Source organism: Phoca vitulina, unplaced genomic scaffold, assembly GCF_004348235.1.
Source record: "Phoca vitulina isolate PV1807 unplaced genomic scaffold, GSC_HSeal_1.0 scaffold8, whole genome shotgun sequence".
Classification (NCBI taxonomy): domain Eukaryota; kingdom Metazoa; phylum Chordata; class Mammalia; order Carnivora; family Phocidae; genus Phoca; species Phoca vitulina.
Window position 1 is genome coordinate 20,022,441 of NW_022589711.1, and position 20,647 is coordinate 20,043,087.

General features: G+C 36.7%; 2 protein-coding genes across 4 annotated transcripts in view; both read left to right on the forward strand.

Annotated features, from left to right (window-relative positions):
* The window catches only part of NSUN3 (NOP2/Sun RNA methyltransferase 3), a 51,785-nt gene that overhangs the window by 18,771 nt on the left and 12,367 nt on the right, over window positions 1-20,647 (forward strand). The window lies entirely within an intron of this gene.
* Window positions 2,173-5,628, forward strand: LOC116633757 (heat shock cognate 71 kDa protein-like). Its single transcript, XM_032406356.1, is given in 4 exon segments — window positions 2,173-4,205; window positions 4,208-4,561; window positions 4,564-5,063; window positions 5,104-5,628. Coding segments are annotated over 4 exon segments (1,935 nt in total). The 5' UTR covers window positions 2,173-3,421; the 3' UTR covers window positions 5,401-5,628.

The following is a 20,647-nucleotide window of genomic DNA, read 5'->3' on the forward strand; positions in this document are numbered from 1 at the left end:
GGCAGGGAGTCTGCTTCTCCCTCTGACCCTCCCCCCTCTCATGTACTCGCTCTCTCTCATTCTCTCTCTCTCAAATAAATAAATAAAATAAAAAAAAAAAAAAAAAAAAAAAAAAAAAACCTAGTGTTCAGCACCCTATTCTTTCACCAGAACCTGAACAGTCCCCCATAATAGTAGCTTTGGACCAAGATGTATGTTTTTGGTAATGGATACATTGTTTTGGATGAGTCAGCCTCCTAGGAAGTTGTAGTTCATTGTTAGCACTTACCTCCCCTTGAAGAATTTTCCAGAAGCATGTGACCACCAAGAGATACCTGGTTTTCTTATGAACAGAGGCATTTTGGGACATTCTGTCCTGGTTTCAAAAGAGATTTCTACTTATACTCTACTCCCAAGTAATTCCTGTTGTTCAATGCAGAACAGAAATTCTCTGGAATATTTTAAAATATAACTTAATGATGTATTATCACTTGTTACCTCTTACATGTGGAATGATAATGATTAACATTTTTTATGCACTTCTGACAACGTGGTTTACTTCCAATTTCTGATTGATACACAGCAATCAATACATGCCATTACCTAAGTAGTACAACCAACTAATATGTAGTCTTGTTCTTGTACCAGATTATGAAATCAGCTCATATGGCTGTTCTAGGTAGTACCTACCAGAGGGTTCTTCTAAACGTTACTCATCTGGCAGTTAAACTATTTATATGCTTCCAGTGTCAGCCTTTCATCTACTAAACCCTAAGATATTTTGAGAATTTTATACCACCTTTCCCCTTCTACCTTTTGGATTATTAGCTTTGGCATGTTGCATAGATCCTGCTATAAGACTTCTTTCTCACCTAAATTTTCTCGATCTGGCTTCTTAGTTAATTATTCCAGCTACTCTGGGCCTTGCCATTGTTGACCTTACACCTTGTAACAGACAATAAGTTTTATGATGGGTTATTAGCTTTGTGACCTCTAATTTTTTTTTTAAACTGTGATTAAGCAACCAGGCTTTCTGAGAATATCATTTTTCTTTCTCTCTCATGAAAAATCCTCCCTTCACTTCTTTTTCTTCCTGTTCATTACCAAGCTTTCTGTGTTTTATATTCTGTTGCTTTTCCTCCCATTTTGTCTCAGTTCATTGTAATCTATTTTCTTTTCCCTTTATTCTTCCAAATTTATGCTTGTTAAGGTTACTAAAGATCTATTAAATTGGCAAATATTTTTCAGTTTTAATTTTACTTGATCTCTTGATAGCATTTTAAAAATCTATTTTATTATATAACTATTACAAGGAAACATTTTCATTGTAAAAAGCTCAAATAATAAAAATGAAGCAAAAGGCCCTCTTGGCCATGGACCCAACCAAATACCAGCTTTCTTTACTGAGTTATCTGTTGGACTTGTTTAGTGGACTTGTGTGGACTTACCAAATCAAAAAAATTTCCAAACTTTTTCTCTAGCGATTTTTACAATTATGTGTGCATAGAGAAATTCATTTAAAAATAATTGCTATCACTGTGTATATATTGTTCTGAAACTTGCTTTTTTTGTACTTAATTTTTCTTAGTTTTTTCCTTATAGATTTACTTTGTTCTCTTCAACTTTTGTGAAATATTAAATAGAATCAATCTATCATATTCTATTAATCCTCTATTTTTTGAATACTTATATTATTTCCTTTTTTTTTTTTTTTTTTTTTTTTACTTTTACAAACCATCCTTTGTCTCATTGGACATGATCCTAACATTTTTCTTGATTAAATATCAAGAAGTGGAATTGAGAATCAAACATTTTAGATATATTGTTCTCTAAAATAGCTATACCAGTTTATACTTTCTATTGCATTTGACTTTATTGACTGCATGTTCCCTCTTTTTTTTTTTTTAAGATTTATTTATTTGCGGGGAGGGCAGAGGGAGAGAGAGAGTCTTAAGCAGACTTCATGCTGAGCACAGAGTCCCACACAGGGCTCGATCTCACAACCCTGAGATCACGACTTGAGCTGAAACCAAGAGTCGGAGACTTAACCAACTGTGCCACTCAGGCGCCCCTGCTTGTTCTCTCTCATAGTATTCTCTTCCCTTGATTTTTTTGATCATATGCTTTCCTGGTTTTCTTCCTACTTATTTTCTTAATTTACCCTTAACCAGCTCATCCCATAATTTCTGGGTTTCCTTAGGCTGCTGATGTTTGCTCTCTTCTCTATTTATCTGATGGCTTCAACTGATACAAGACGCTACCTCCCAAGTATGTATCTAAGCTCAGATCTTTCTCCCTAGCCTCAGACCTATATATTCAGTTATCTCTGACATATCTCCATTTGGAAGCCCCTTGGACACATAAAACTCAGTTTGTCAAGAGAAGAACTCATAATTTCAAATGCTATTCTGTCCCCCCCAAAATCAACACAACAAAAAATCAAATAGAAACCCCACTAATCTACCTCTTTTTTTCTCTTTTGTATCTCAGTAATTTCCATACCATCATACATTTGCCTAAGTCAGAAATCCACCTCCAACCCCCCTTTCTCTTGTACTCAGTCAATTGCTAAGATGTTTCAGTTGTACCTGTTCCGTATTTTTCAAGTCCATCCAGTTCTATCCATCCTGAATAGTCTAACCTGAGCCACCAGCATCTGTCATCTGAATCCTTGTAACTGGCTCCTAACTGCCCTGCATGTCTCCAGGTGTGAGCTTCACTTCACTCTTCACAGTAAAGCAAATCTGATCTGAAATGTAAATCTGATTATGTCATTCTCCTTTTTAAAATTCTGCAGTGGTTCCCATTACCATTAAGATTTCAAATTCCTTAGTATGATATTCAAGCCGTCTTTGGATATGGTTCCTTCTTACTTCATTTGCCTCATTGTCTCAGGACTTCTCTTGCTTTGTATTCTACTGGAGCAGTTCTTCAAACTCACCTTACAATGTCATTTCTGAGGCCAGGGCATTTCCTGTTCCTTTTGATTGAGGGTTCTTCTTACTCATTCTCCCCTTTCTCTTGGCTAACTCTGGATTCATTAGAAATTAGCTCTGACTAGGGAGTGTAGGGTAAGGCTTCAATAAGAAGAGGTCAGGGATTGATATTCCCTTCATGTCCTTACTTTCATTTAAAAATATATTGTCAGTTTCTTTGCTTAACATTTGCCTAGTACTTATCTCTCTCTTCAACAAGACTGTTATAAGCCCCATGGGAACAGGGATAGTCTTACTGTTTTTACTGCTAATACATAATTTGGTGTCTGGTATGTAGAAGGAGGTCAGCAAATAATTGTTTTAAAACACTAAATTAGAAGGGCTGAGTATTTAGAATTTAAATCTGTAATTAAATTTATAGCAAAGTTACTCTCATTGAATGCTGGGCTAGATCACCAGACAGCTGTTTTCTTCTCAAGCCGAGCCAGGCCCACACAGAAGCAACCATGTCTAAGGGACCGGCAGTTGGCATTGATCTTGGCACCACCTACTCTTGCGTGGGTGTCTTCCAGCACGGGAAAGTGGAAATAATTGCCAATGATCAGGGAAACCGAACCACTCCAAGTTATGTCGCCTTCACGGACACCGAATGATTGATTGGTGATGCTGCAAAGAATCAAGTTGCGATGAACCCCACCAACACAGTTTTTGATGCCAAATACCTGATTGGACGTAGATTTGATGATGCTGTTGTCCAGTCTGATGTGAAGCATTGGCCTTTTATGGTGGTGAATGATGCTGGCAGGCCCAAGGTCCAAGTAGAATACAAGGGAGAGACAAAAAGTTTCTATCCAGAGGAGGTGTCCTCTATGGTTTTGATGAAGATGAAGGAAATTGCAGAGGCCTACCTTGGGAAGACTGTTACCAGTGCAGTTGTCGCAGTACCTGCATACTTCAGTGACTCTCAGCGTCAGGCTACCAAAGATGCTGGAACTATTGCTGGTCTCAGTGTACTTCGAATCATCAACGAGCCAACTGCTGCTGCTATTGCTCATGGCTTAGACAAGAAGGTTGGTGCTGAAAGGAATGTGCTGATCTTTGACTTAGGAGGTGGCACTTTTGATGTGTCAATCCTTACTATTGAAGATGGGATCTTTGAGATCAAATCCACAGCTGGAGACACCCACTTAGGTGGAGAAGACTTTGACAACAGAATGGTCAACCATTTTATTGTAGAGTTCAAGCGCAAACATAAGAAGGGCATCAGTGAAAACAAGAGGGCAGTTCGTCGCTCCATACTGCTTGTGAATGTGCTAAGCGTGCACTTTCTTCCAGCACACAGGCCAGTATTGAGATTGATTCTCTATATGAAGGAATGGGCTTCTATACCTCTATTACTCGTGCCTGGTTTGAAGAATTAAATGCTGATCTGTTCTGTGGCACCCTGGACCCTGTAGAGAAAGCCCTTTGGGATGCCAAGCTAGACAAATCTCAGATCCACGATATTGTCCTGGTGGGTGGTTCTACCCGTATCCCCAAGATTCAGAAACTTCTACAGGATTTCTTCAATGGGAAAGAACTGAATAAGAGCATCAACCCTGATGAGGCTGTTGCTTATGGTGCAGCTGTGCAGGCAGCCATCCTTCCTGAGACAAATCTGAAAATGTTCAAGATTTGCTGCTCTTGGATGTCACTCCACTTTCTCTTGGCACTGAAACTGCTGGAGGAGTCATGACTGTTCTCATCAAGCGTAATATTACCATTCCTACCAAACAGACACAAACCTTCACTACCTACTCTGACAACCAGCCTGGTGTGCTTATTCAAGTGTATGAAGGTGAGTGTGCCATGACCAAGGATAACAACCTACTTGGCAAGTTCGAACTCACAGACATATCTCTTGCTCCTCGTGGCGTTCCTCAGATTGAAGTCACTTTTGATATTGATGCTAATGGTATCCTTAGTGTCTCTGCTGTGGATAAGAGCACAAGAAAAGAGAACAAGATTACCATCACTAATGACAAGGGCCGCTTGAGCAAGGAAGACATTGAGCGCATGGTCCAGGAAGCAGAGAAGTACAAAGCTGAAGATGAGAAACAGCAGGACAAGCTGTCTTCCAAGAATTCACTTGAGTCTTATGCATTCAACGGTTGAAGCAACTGTTGAAGATGAAAAACTTCAGGGCAAGATGAAAGCAACTGTTGAAGATGAAAAACTTCAGGGCAAGATCAATGATGAGGACAATCAGAAGATTCTTGACAAGTGCAATGAAATCATCAATTGGCTTGATAAGAACCAGACTGCAGAGAAGGAAGAATTTGAACACCAGCAGAAAGAGCTGGAGAAAGTCTGCAATCCTGTCATTACCAAACTGTACCAGAGTGCAGGGGGCATGCCAGGAGGAATGCCTGGAGGCTTCCCTGGTGGTGGAGCTGCTCCCTCTGGTGGTGCCTCCTCTGGACCCACCATCGAAGAGGTTGATTAAGCCAACCTGAGAATAGGTCTAGCATTGTTCCACACAAAATATTCGAAGGACCCAAATTTGTAGCAAATTCCATGGCAGTTTTAATGTTGAGCTGCTATAGTAAATAAACTGGGCATTCTTGATACTTGAATATGGAATACGTGCACAGGGAAAGGAAATAAGCATTGCATTTATAAACACTGTATTGTTAAGTGGAAAATGCAATGTCTTAAATAAAACTATTTAATTGGCACCAAAAAAAAATTATAGCAAAGTTAATCTGCCAAAGATGATATAATCACTGTTGTGCTGCATAGTAATTAGACATAAACATAAAGCATTTCTGTAATTTATTTTGATTTGTATTGCTTTTATATAACCAAAGCATGGTTTTAGTTTCAGTTTAGTTTTTTTCCTCCAATTGATACATTTCTCTTAACTTCATTTAGCATTTCAGTCCTCGTCGTAAAGGTCATGCATTTATATAAACCTCACATAGGCACCTACTTATGCCCTAACAACTATGCCTCTTCCTTAGTGGCCACTCCACTCTCCCATCATCTTATTTTCCAAAAGGAATGGCTTTAGCATTACATCATTTTAGTAGCATATTAACAAGGTGCAAAACTGACATCTCACTCACTACAGGTGTAGATTTTTATGTAATCAGATGGGGAAGACCATCACCCCAGCCATCTCCTATTCTTTTCCTTGAGCAGCTACTCTCCATTTCCTGTCTCTGATGCTTGGTCTGTGTGAGAGATTTGGGAGCCACCTAAATAAAGTAGTTGAAACTTTGGGTCCCTTGGTTGTGTGGTTATGATGATAATGGGGAAAGAGTAGGACACCCAAGCTATAGGCACAGAGAATGGTTCTAATTCCCTGACATCTACAAGTCTGGGAGTTGAAAAGATGAAGGAAAAAATGATAATGCCAGCCACAATTTCTCTTTTACCTCCTGTCCTTGACCCTAGAAAATGAAATATATAGTAATAGTAATTTTCTCATCAGGGATAGCTCTATCACTCACCGTGCCACATACAAAGAAATTTCTTACTTTCTTTGGAATCTTTCTCACCTAGTTATTGTCTTACCTTCCTTTAACAAAAGGTAATCCTTTTATTCCACAATAAGAAATGAAAGGTTTCAAATGCAAACATAGGCAAGAAAGTAAATATATTGATGTGTGATTTTTACTCAAAAGTATAAAGGATTGATAGTAGATCCTTATTTTCATTTGCAAAGAGCAATGAAAGCAAGAAAGCAAATATTGCCTAGCTTGATATTGTGGACAGATGATGGCACTCAGAAGGGAGAAAAGGAGTGGAATGGATAATTGAGAGGCAAATAAGGAAACCTTTTTGTACTGTTTTGTTGAAGACTAGTATTTGCATTTGTCAGCTGACAGATACGGTACTCAAAGATACTTTATGCCCTCTGTGGCTGTATATTCATTTACCTCACCAGAAATTTTTCATATTTATATTAATTAGGCAGTCTGCATAGTGTTCACAGTTTTAGCTTTTGAAAACACACAATACTGTACAACCAAATATTACTCTTAACACGTTTTTATGAATGTGATACTTAAAATTGATACTTTATTATTAAAGATTTTATTTATTTAAGAGAGAGTGCACACAGAGCAGGGGAAGGGCAGAGGGAGAGGGAGAAGCAGACTCCCTGCTGAGCAAGGAGCCTGATGTGGGGCTCAATCCCTGGACCCTGAGATCATGACCTGAGCCAAAGGCAGACGCTTAACCGATTGAGCCACCCAGGCATCTCAGTACTTTAACATAATAGAAGTTTGTTGATGTTACATATTTTTGAAAAAGAGTAATGTTAGTAGATATGTAAGTCTTTTAAAATTCTTTTAAAAATTAATATATGTTTATAATCATGAAAAGAGTAATCTAACCTGATTTTTCTTTTTACCATGGAAAGCTTCTTGGAAGACACAATGATGACAGGAGAGAGATTCCAAAGCATATGAGTTCATTGTACACTTATTGAGGACTCTTTGATTTATCCATACAGAAGTGGAAAAATTAGAATCTTCTATTTAACTTATAAAACATGAAGATAAAATTATATACAACTCTCTCACATATCTTCCCAAAAACCATTTCAGAAGATAAGAATGTGGGACAACATTATAAGGAATAATTGAACATAAGCCAGTTCTATTAATGGAGTACCATTTGAAAGTATATCTTTACTTTATTTCTCAAAATAATTTCTGAGACCAGTCATTTCTGTTACATACTATGTATGTACATACTACATAATCAGATTCTCTGCTTCATTTTAATTTAAATGTATTAGGAAAAACAGAGTGAGAAAATATGCTGAAAATAACACACATGTAGTCTTTTTAGAAAGTGGCCATGGTGTTTGTGCAAAAGAAGTTTACATGATTTTTAGGTGGGAAAGCACGAACTGAAGAGTATGATTTATAACAAAAATATTGGTATGTTATTGCAGTAATGTATCATGTCATCCATTTCCTCAGAGAAAATCAATCACATTTAAAATACTGACCCCTTCTGGTTTTCTTTTCTCACTAGTTGACAAGTAAAATCCAATTTGTGAACCCATTGAAAAAGGAAGCTTAGATGATTCAGTTACATTTTGAAAATTTGTATAAATCATCCAGATAACTATCCTTAAAAAGTGGTGCTCTGACAGCAAGAACTGTGTTTTAAAAGAAACATTAAAAAAAAAAAATCCCCAACAACTCCTGTCATGCTCTTGAGCTGAGATAAGGGATACCTAGTGACTATGGAGCGTGAGTCTTCATCATTCATCATCATAGTGACCAAAATATTGATGTGTTCATGTTGGAAAAATATTTGGACATACAGTTCTATTAGAATGGAAGATTTCACCACTGTTTTGGCTATGTATATAATTTGTTTTTAAAGGTCAACTAATTCACTTAGCTTTGCATACTATCATTATATGCTTAGTCATATGTTTGGAATCCAGAAAACGAAAGCAAACCACTATTAATACTACTACTCTTGCTGCTACTACTACTAATACTTTTCTTCCTCCTCTTTCTTCTTTTTTTCTTTAAGTTAAATGGCAGGAGTCAGAGGTTCTCAGATTAAAAATCTGTAATTTGGGCAAAGTACACACTTCTTTTTAATGAGAGTGTGCAGATCCAAATACTTCACATTAAATGGAATTGTAAAAGGTTGAGGAGACATCCATAGTTTGTAGCTGTTGTATTTTCAACATTAAAAATATCTCAAATATAGATTGAGAGTATGAAATAAAATCTTGAAAATGAGATTTTATCAGCATTTATGAATTTATCCAACATTTATTAAGTATTTTGCATCAGAACTTTGCTAGGCACTGCAGATACTAAAATATATACGAAATGCTTTTTGTTCTCAGGGCAATTGTCATAACATGGGGCAAGAACGTGTAGTAACAGAATAGAATACAGAGGTAGCAAGAGTGGGGACACTAGGCTTTGGTCAGGTTAAGGATGGGGTGTGGGTTTACAAGTTATATTTTAACAAAATAAGCAGCAGATAAATATTTAAGCTAAAGATATTTATTCTAATAATTTTTCCTAACATGGAAATAATGTAGTCTCATACAGCATTTGAAATATAAAAAGAAATATAAAGAAGAAAATAAGCCATCCATTGAAAGAAATTTATATTGACTTACTTCCTTTGATTGCATATAGTAATTACAATAATAGAAATCATAGTGATATATAATTTGTTATCTTTTTCTATTTAATTTATTATGAACATGTTAATAAGTAGTATTTGAAAATATACTTTTGAAATGGCTACATCATATTAAATCACTCCATTCATTCACATGTATTCAGGTAGCTAGGAGTATCAAAGACTTTCTACTGATAGGATCTCATTAATGCAAGAAATAGGTACAAAAACCTCCTAGTGGAGATTAAAATATCAGCCTTTTCAATGATCCAGGCAAGAGTTTGATAACTCTTTGGGGAAGGAGTTAGCAGCTGGCCTGTGATCCATTTCTCTTGATTTCTAGGGAGGCAGTCCCATGGAAAGAAAGAAGGCGGGTGACCCAGTTAAACATGATGATAACTGACCTCCTTGGTAAATAGACTAATGAATTTTGTTGAGAGGAGAACTCTTACTTATGGCATGCTTTGAGCAGACTATCCCTGGTTAGGATTGCCATGATAAACACAACCTAGAATCTAGATTTATGAGGCCCAGCTTCCTGGAGAGTGTCATACAAGTATTCAACTCCCTAAGATATATTGGAGATGCTCCCCATTGTGTGAGGTGACCTGTGAACTTTGCTTAGAGAACTCATCTATTATCTGAGCTAGAAAACATTCTGAGCTATAAGCAAGACTGAGATAGCCACATTGGATGTCCCTGCCTCTTTTATGCCACTTGATTGCTTGTATATTTGAAATTATTAGTAAAGCTTGATAATGGCTAAGATATCTGGCTCATGAGAATCTGATTTGACAATCCAGTCCTTTGTGTTAGCTCACCCCTAAACCCCACCCAGGGGCCTCTGATGAAACCTTATTCCAGTCCCACATCTAAATCTTGAAATTTAATCGGCTAATCCAGACAGCTCTGGACAGTAAGTAAGAGCCCTCCCCCTTTATATCCTGTGCATGGAAACATGATTAAAAAAGTGAAAGGGTAGGGCCTGTTGTGCCAGAGCTCAGGCAGTTCCAGGAGAATAAGAGAGTTTGTGATGTTCCACGAATAGTGATTTTTCCATTTTGGTTCCACTCATTAGTAAAAATAATAACAATGGATGCTGTTCATTGACTACATTAGCTACTTCTCTCCTTGTTTGCAGAGGCTCAAGTAAATAGGTGGAGAGAGTCTTGAATTGTTTACTCCAGCAACATGCCTATCCCTGCCTTGTAGGTGGAGGAGGAAGAATCTCCTCCTCCTTCATAGAAACAGGATGCAAGGATAGTGACAGTTCTCCCCTAACTGTATTCTTTCTGTTTATTGTATTTTCAGTATTTATTGAGTGCCTTTTATATTCTGGGCACCAGTGGTGAAACAGGGCAGATTCAAATTTTGTTTGACGTGGCTGCCATTATTTTGTAAGTAATTAACCGTCCATCATTACTGATTTAGGAATTTCATGACTTCTGTCAACATCCCTGAAACTGGCATGCTACCTTTTTAGCTTACAAGCAAGATAAATATCAGTCCCTTCACAGTTTTTGACTTTGTGGTACAATATCTTCTCCATATTGTGGCTTGGTGGCTTACCTTTTACTCTTTTTAGTGTTTTGGTTTTTTTGTTTTTGTTTTTATAAAGAAAGGTTATTGCTTTTTAAATATATTATATCTCTATCTTCCCTTAGGATGAATGCTTCTTTGTGTCCTGTTTAAGAAATATTTCCATAACTTAGATAATCTCTTGTGTTATTTTCTGGAAGCTTTATTTTTTAACTTTTACATTTAGGTCTATAATACATCTCAGCTAATTTTTGTTTAGTAGTGTAAGGTAGGAATCTATTTTCTTTTCTTCCTTCCCGTTTTCCTTCCTTTTTTTAACCTTGCACATGAATACCTAATTGTCCCAACAGCTTTTATTTTATTTTTTTAAAGATGTATTTATTTATTTTTAGAAAGAGAGAGAAAGCACATGAGAACGGGGGAAGAGGCAAAGGGAGAGAGAGAATCTCTAGTAGACTCGCAGCTGAGCACGGAGACCCACATAGGGCTCCATCTCACGACCCTGAGATCATGACCTGAGCCGAAATCAAGAGTCACACGCTTAACCAACTGAACCACCCAGGTGCCCCGCAACAGCATTTATTGAAAAGTCTGTCCATTTACCAGTACTCTGTAGTGCTACTTCTGTCATAAATCAGATGTCCACATTAACATCAGTCTGATTTCTGTTTATTCAATTGCTTTGTTTACAGATCCTCCAACTAGTGCTACACTAACTTAATTACCATAGCATTAATGTCATAATATGTAGGTGCAAATATTCCCTTTTGTTTGTTTGTTTCATTTTTTTTTTGTTAAGAGTATGTTGGCTATTTTCGATTCCTTTGCATCTTTACATTTTAGAATCAGCTTTTCAAGTTTCATAAAATACTTGTAGGGATTTTGATTGGAATTACATTAAACCTATCAATTTAGAGAGTTTTGACATTTCTTGCTATTTCACAATATTGATAAATTTGTTAAGTTTAAAATTTATAGATTCTTTTGGATTTTTAACAAAACCCCTCATAATTCTGTGATATGTAGAAATATATAGGTAATTTTTTCTGGATTCTGTATGATATTTTGCTTAGGATTTTTTCATGTGTGTTCATGAGTGAAACTGGCCTGTAATTTTTCATTTTTGAAATAGTCATATTAGAGTTTGGAATTAAGGTTATGCTGGCTTCATAAAATGAACTGAGGAGTGGGTTCTCATTTATGTTCTCTGGAACAGTGTATGGAAAATTGCAATTATTTTTTTCCCTTGACTATTTGACAGAAACTGCAGTTGAAGCCATAATGGACCTGGAGTTCTGTGGGGAAATTTTTGACCGTTGATTTAGTTGTTTCTTTAACAGTTACAGGACTCTTTTTTTTAAGATTTTATTTATTTATTTGACACAGAGAGAGAGAGCGCGCACGCACAAGCAGGGGGAGTGGCAGGCAGAGGGAGAAGCAGGAAGCAGGTTCCCCACTGATAAAGCTGAGCCACCCAGGCACCCCACAGTTACAGGACTCTTAACAGTTCTCTCTCTCTCTCTCTTTTTTTGAACCAGTTTAAGAGGGTTTTGTTTTTTGACTAATTTTCCCATTTTATCCAAGTCTACAAACTTACTGACATAAAGTTGTATATAGTATCTCCTTATTATCTTTTTAGTGTCTGCAAGATTTATAATGATGTCCTCTGTTTTATTTTTGTTAATCAGTCTTGCCTGAGGCTTGTAAAATTTTTATGACTTTTCAGGATCCAGTATTTAACTTTGTTCATCTTTTTTATTGTAAGTTTGCTTCCTATTTCCAAACATATGGGGATTTTTTTGGTTATCTTATTAGTCTTTAATTTTTATGTGATCAGAGAACATATGCTATATCAGCCTGTTGTTTACTTCTAAAGAATTATTTAGGATAGTGGTTTTTAAACTTTGCTCTGTAAAGACATAGGGATTTTGTAGGATTGTTGTAGGAGCCATCTTGAGGGAAGGGAAAGGGATGACCAGGAGAGCCTTTTAGTTCATCACAGCAGATCCAGCTAGAGGTGTGATATCTTCATCTCATTAAACCTGTGGGATGTCATTTGAAGAAAATTTCTTGTTACTTAAAAAAAATAATAATAATGTTTGAAAAAACTTTAAAAAATCATTTAAATCAGTAATAAGCAATCTCTTTTCATTTATAAGCACATTTGCCATGGGCAAAATTAAGTAATTCTGGTGGTTTTCTTGAAAGCTTTTTAGTTCTTTTTCTTTATGAGTGAAGAGACAATATTTGATAGTAGATTAAAGATCCTGTGAAAAGGCAGGCCTAATGTAATCTGTTGTCACTCTTCCTAACTTAAGCAACACAAATCTGCATTTCTTATATTCAGTCTTAGCAGAGAGCTTTTAATCCCTAAGCCATCCTCCTATACCAATCTTAATGAGGTATTAACTGTTGGTGGGAAAGTATACTAAACATAAGATTTCCAAGTAGAATTGGAAATAAATATGTTAAAACTTGTCACTTATAATCTATTTCAGGAGTAGCTAGCATCATTTATCACTCTGCTCTACCATATATAAAAATACCATATAAAAAATATTCCTTCTTCAAGGAAAAAACTTACTGCCAGTGGAGAGAAGATAATTATCAGCATTGTTTTTGTTTCTTAGGCTGACAAAGGAATAGCTGCTGGGTATGGCATCTCTGAAAATAGCACGGTCGGTCGTGTTTCTTTATCTTGAATTTACAGAACTTCTTTGATAATAAACAGTTTGATATCTAGAAATTTGATTACTTACTGTGAGCATAGTGAAGGGTACCCTCAAGGCTTGTAAAATAATACTTTTAAAACTGATGATAGCACTGGGTAACTATCAACTTAGAAATATCTGTGTTTTAGATTCTTATGGTACCTGAAATTTAATTTTGAATCTGCATTTATTTGATAGATTGTACATGAGCTTCAACTTTTCACCTTAATGTTTTCTTTGGTCATAGTACATAATAGTAGTATTTGCTTTCTTCGCCAGACTGCTGTTTACCAGCAGAAATAGTAAACTGATAAAAACAGAGTGAAGTGATAAAGAACAGGCCATGGAAAAATGAAAGAAATAGGAACTGTTGAAAAGGAGCAAAAGTAGAAAAATTTGAAATGAATACTAGAAGCCAACAATGTAACATGGAAAAAAAATATGGAATGGTAAGGAAAAATAAATCAAACAGAAACCCCTGCAATACTTAGAGGAAAAAAAAGACAAAATGTAGAGGAATTAAACATTTAGGATTGGGGGTGGGGGGACAAAAAAGGAACAATTTAGACATATAAGCTTTGTGAACTCATAACAATTGGCTAAAGTTGTCATTTTATTATTTGTTAAATTATTTTGTAGTAATTAAAATATTTCTATTGGTACATCAAATTAGGTTAATTTTTTTTTTTTTTAAAGACTGGATTTATTTTCTTTCTTTTAAATCAGATTGCCTGCCTTCCACACTAACTTTCTCTTTTAAATTTCTTATGTTACCAGAAAAACAGTGTCAGAATAACCTTCATTTTTAAATGTGTCTTAATGGCATTTTTGGTGCCTAAAAGGGTTCTGGTACCAATTCCAATGTGGTGGTGGGGGTGGTTCCCCCACCATCACCAAGTAGTTCTCTGTGATACCAGTTGGGTGTCCTACAGTTTAACTCAGTTCTTGACAATCTCTACCCGGAGTGTCAAGAGTTCAGTCCTGCAAGACTGCTGTCACCACACTTCAGAAGCCAATCACAAGTCCATGTTTGTCACCTTGCTTCTAACCAATGGGCTATAAATCAGAGGTTCCCATGACCCACTTGTTGGTTTTGATTTGCTAGAGCATCTCACAGAACTCAGAGAAACATTTACTTGCATTTACCAATTCTATTAAAGAATATGATAAAGGATACAGATGAATATCCAGATGGAAAAGATGCAAGGTATATGGGAAAGGGCATAGAGCCTCCATGCACTCTGTGGGCATGTTACTCTCTCCCAGCTTCTCCACATGTTCACCAACCCACAAGCTCTCTGACCTATCCTTCTGGGTTTTTATGGAGGCTTTATTATATAGGCATGCCTGATTAAATTGTTGGCTATTGGCAGTTGTTAAATCTTCAGCCCCTCATGCCTCCCTAGAGGTTTGGAGGGTGAGACTGAAAGTTCTAACCTGGTCACATGTTGGTGCCTCTGGAAACCAGTGCCCACCCTTAGTTGGTGTTCAAAAGTTCACCTGATTTGTGCAACAAAAGATACCTTTGTTACTCTCATCTCTTAGGAAATTTCAAAGCTTTCGGAGCCCTGTGCCAGAAAAAGGAATGAAGACCATATATATATGATTTTATATATATATATATATGAAATTATAAATCACAAGATCACAGTACCACATATCTCAGTTTTAAAGTGGTGACCATGGTTTTCCCTATGGAAAGTCAAGTTCCCGGCTAAAAGTTACTAAACTATTCCACTCAATCAGAATTGAGACCACAATTGCTATGTAGTAACCTTCATTAACAGATTATTTTACTTTCTTTTAGGAGTTTATCCACAACCCGTTTAGCAAGGGAAAAAAATCTTCTTTCTCGTATTTATAAATTACTTGTTGGCAAAAACTTTATTATTTTTTTTTTTTCCCAAATAAAGCCTCTGGCCGCTAACATTTCCATCTGTTCTATAACGTGAGAGTTGTAGGTTGCTTGAGCTGTTCGCTATTCAGGATTTTTTTTTTTTTTAATTTTATTTATTTATTTTAGAGAGAGAAAGCATGAATGGGGGGGAGGAGGAGAGGGAGAGAGAGAACTGAGCAGGGAGCCCAATGCGAGGCTTGATCCCATGATCCTGAGATCATGACCTGAGCCAAAACCAAGAGTCGGGCGCTTAACCGACTGAACCACCCCACTATTCAGAATTTTTGAGTGTTAGTTGCAATGAAATATGTTCCTTTTGTTTTACACTGAAAAGTTCTCTGCTTGACCTACCTTTTAATTAAGTAGCATTCATTCATTCACTATTTAATAAATATATTTTGAGAACATACTTTCCAGTTGTGCTATATATAAACAAGGCAAAATGAATGTAATATAAACCATGTTTTCAAGGAGCTGAAAATTTATTGTTTGGGAAAAACAAGAGGAAGGAATTCCATGGGAAGTCAGTGAAAGTTTTAGAGGTTATATGAACTTTGAAGTAAGTCTAGAAGGATGAATGACAGTTTGATCAAAAAGAAACTGGAAAATAATTATGTAAGCATTGGAACTTGCTAAACATCTAGAAAGATGAAGCAAAGAATGTATTTTAACTCCTTGACTTGAGAATTAATTACACACAATGTCTCATTCTATAAGGAGCAGAGGTATTACAGACTGACAGGGTTTGGTCAGAGAAGAATCTAAGTGATGTAAGGGATCTTACAGGAATTAGATCTTGCTGAATCATGGGAGCTGGTTAAACAATCTGTAGAAGTTCTATATAATTGTGCCCCTACTTCTGGTGTGGGACCTGAAGTTAGCCAGGGCTAGTAACCAGCACACAAAGTGGGGGAGAACAAAGACAGACTATAACCCAGAAGGACAGAGGAACCATGTCTTTCTATCACCAGAACCTTCATAGGTCTCCTATCACCTCTGAGCATCTGATATTAATGATGTGGGTGGTCTGCAGAATAGCTGGTGCATTTCGTTATGGAGCTGCATAGGAATGTGGCCTAGAATTCAGAGAAGCTGAAGGAAGATCCCATGATTGCTGGAGGAGCTTACCCCCACCCCACCTACAAGTTGAGCCACTGGATCTGTAACGACATGTGTGTGTACTAGGCCATATGTGCGTTTTAGGGAATTTTGACAGTTACAAAGGCATGTGTAACCCACAACCCTATCAAAATAGAGAACATTTCTATCACCCCAGAAAGATTACTGGTGCTTCCTTAGAATCCATTTGCTTCTCTCACCAAAGGCAACCACTGTTCTGACTTCTCTTACTAATAGATTAGCTTTGCCTATTCTCAAACTATGAAAATGTAATCAGACAACATGCATTCTTTTTTATCTGGAATTTTTCTCTCAGCATAACATTTTTGAAATTTATTCATATTGTGTATATCAGAGGTTTGTTCCATTTTATTGAGTGAGAAACATCTTTATTTTGGGACTAAATCCCACTATCTGGATAAGAACATTTACTCAGAAGTGCTTGAGCAAGGCTTGAGGCCACAGTCTTATCTGTAAGAGCTGCCTATTCAGGGATACCTTTTTATCACTACTTTACTTTGGGGCACAGAATCTCTTGACTTTTTCAACCCTAACAAGGCCCAAATTATTGAATTCTTTGTCGATTTAGAATATAATCTACAGGCAGAGCGCCTTCCTTAGCAGAGCTGTATTCCTTCCATCTCTTCTTCCAAATCCTAGGATCTTTTCTGAGCCTTCTCTCATTAATATGCACTGACATTTTGAGATTTTTTTTCTAGTCACCTTAGAGTTATATAAGCTTTGTTTAGCATGTAGTCCATCTTCCAAGATATCATAAACAATGAATTTATTAAATGTTATCCCATGGCATAATAAGGGTTATTGGCTGTATTAATCTGGGTTTTGCGGAGAAACATAGGATGTATGTATATATACAGAAAGGGATTTTTTAAAGGAATTGGCTCACACAGTTATAGAGGCTGGCAAATTCAAACTCTGTAGGATGAGTCAGCACACTGGAGATCCAGAGAAGATTTGATGTTGTGGTTCAAGTCTGAATAATCCTAGCTGGTAGAATTCCTGTTCAAAGGAGGTCAATCTTCTGTTCTATTCAGGCCTTCAAATGTGACTGGCTGGATGAGATCCGAACACATTATGGAGTACATTCTGCTTTGCTCAAAGTTCACTGATTTAAATTTAATTTTATCCAAAAATACCACCACAGAAACATCCATAATACTGTTTAACCAAATATCTAGGCACAATGGCCCAGTCAAGTTGACACATAAAATTAATAGTCACTGGCTTTCTAGCCAGTAGTTATTTGTTTGAATATTCTCTCTATTGCCTGCTTACTAAGCCAGTTCTACATTTTAGATGCTGCTAAGGCAAGTCCACATTTGGTTCCAAATTCAGTGTAAGTGAAGATAATTTTTCCTCTAATATAACAGAAAGAAATAGACTCAAAGTAATAGTGACTTAAATAAGTAAAAGCCTGACTAGGTTTCTCAGGGTTGTCCTGGCAATCATTTGATTGCCAGACTCCACAATCATCAGGGATCCAGGCCCCAACTTTCTTCCACTTCGTGGTCTAGGATGGCTTATTTCAGCTCTTGCTGCCTAATCTGCATTGCAACTAGTAGGAAGGAACAAAAGAACATACCTCACATTACTTCTGCTCACATCTCATGGGTTAGACTTAGTCATAAGACTATCTTTAGTAAAAGGCAGTTTTGGAAATTAGCCTTAGCTATACCCAATTAAAAACTGTATTACTACAGAAGGAAGGGAAAACTGGTATTGAGGAACAGTTAGAAGTGTTTGTCACAAATTGGAAATCCCTTGGAGGGATTTCATTGGAGGTTGCAAAGAAGATTTACAAGAAAATCCTTTAGCAAGAAAACCAATTTGAAAAATTTTACAACAGTCAAGAATTAGATGACAAAGGCCTTAATGAAGTAAATGATAGGGAAATAGGGACATGTGGTTAGATTTGCAAGATAATTTCAATGGAGAATTAATAGAACTTGGTGATTGATTGGCTCTGGAGTGGGAAGGAAAAAGTGTCAAGGATAACACCTTGGTTAACAGCATGAGCTATAGAGCTCTATTGTCTGGATTTGATTCTTGCTTTGGATATTTACTGAGTGGCCTTGTAGCAGTTGCTTAACTCTCTTGCCTTGGTTTTCTCATCTGCAAAGTGGGAATAATAACTAATGTCTAAAAACTTAATTGAAAGATTGAATGAGATAACATGTAAAACACCCAACTTTGGGAAAAAAAAAATAAACCAAGGAGGGGCACCTGGCTGGTTCAGTCGGTAGAGCATATGACTCTTGATCTCAGAGTTGTAGGTTTGAGCTCCACGTTGGGTGGAGAGATTACTTAAAAATAAAATCTTAAAAAAAATAACCTAAGGATAAAATTCTCGGGAAGACTGATATTTTAATGGATAGAAAGAAGAGGAAAGGTGGTTAAGGAGGCTAAAAGGGAACTTCAGAGAAGGAGATGTGAGCAAAGGAAGAGTCGTGTCCAGGAAGCCGCAGTGGGAGAACGTTTCTTGAGGTCGAGGATGAATGACAGAATCAAATAGTATAGTTAGATGAAGGCTGAAAATGAACCTTTTAGGCTGGTTTTGTACTCATTTTATCAACAAGCTTCTGAGGAAAACGTATTTTTTATTTAAAGTTATGGAAACAAAATTTGGTTAAACGAATTGCCAGATGATTTGGAATTCGGAATAATTACTGAATTACCCCAAATTATTTGGAATTTTAATGGAGGTTCTCACTTAGAGGTTCTAACAGTTGAGTGTAGTTTGTTAAAATTCTTCAAAACTAGATGTCATTCTGTGATGAAGAGGTTCAAATTATGTCTCAACATGAGGTATTTGCTTTCATTTACCTCATCATAAATTCTGTGCTGTATCACCTGAAGAGGTGAAGGTTGTATGTTCTATAAAAGGAGCAGGTAGCCAAGATTCTCAGGTGATAGGGTCAGACCTATTAATTCTTAGTTTATGTTAAAAATGCCTGGAAGTATATAGTTACCCCTTACCTTCAGTGAGTATTTGGGACAGTTGGGATGATAAAATGTGGCATCCTCTGTTTTATTGCCCTAGATTCCATACTTATTTTAGTAGTGGTAACATTTGCTTCAGGGTATGTAGCAGTGGTAAAGCTTGCAGTCCTTTTCCTGGTATTAGGTTAGGGTGGCAGTCTTTGTGCTGCATTATTTAGCTGTGTAATTTTGAATAAGTCACTGAGTCTTTGTGACCCTCCATTTGATAAATTGGGTCAGACTATTTACCTGGTGCACCTCATAAGGTTTTTTTTTTAAAGATTTTATTTATTTGAGAGAGAGAGCACGAACACAAGCCAGGGGGAGGCAGAGGGAGAGGGAGAAGCAGCCTCCCCACTGAGCAGGGAGCCCAATGTGGGGCTCGATCCCAGGACCCCGGGATCATGACCTGAGCCGAAGGCAGCCGCTCAACCAACTGAGCCACCCAGGCGCCCCCTCATAAGGTTTTATTAAGACTCCATGTGTGAGGTGCTCTTTAAGTACAAAATAAACATAAGGTAACATGACTAATTAGACTGATTGCTTGTCCTTCACTTGGCTAATATAGGGAATCATATAGGAATCACATCTCATTTGATTCCTGGACCAAATCCATATTCCTGTTGATACAGGAATCTTCTATTTTATTCGAAAGAAAAAGGAAAAATTTCTTCCTGGAGGAACATGTGCTGTGTGTGCAATGTCCTCTGGAAGCATTTAACCTTTTCAGTTTGGGATTTAGTTTGTCATTTGAGTAGTAAGATACAGAGACTGCCAGTAGTTTTCATACATCTTTCATATTAATTATATAAATGTTTTTCTTTTCTATGTAAGTTGAAAGTAACCTTATAAAGTAGCCTTATATAGAACCTCTGAAATGCTAATTGAATATTAAATGGTTACAAGGGACCAATTGCAGGATTGATGCTCCTATGCCCCTTTAAAATTTTTAAAGTTACTACAGTCTTACTTGGTTTTTTTTTTAAAAAAATGTTTAATACAAGCGTTTCTAAGATGAAGGCAACAAGATTGAGAATATTGTGGCAATAAAGGAATCTTTAAGTCTATTTCACTTGATTGCTTCCCCATATTTACATCTGAAGAAAAGGTAGCTATTGCCTTAATGCTTTAACGTTGATAGAAGGGACTTGAGGAAAGATGAAGAATAAATACATTAATCATTAATAATGTTTAGCTGTAATCTTAATTTTTCAAAAGTACAGACATCTGTGATTGCTTTACTTCTACACCAGAAATTGTTGTAGGAGGGATGGTGACTGTAACTTCAAACATGTTACAAGGAAGACATA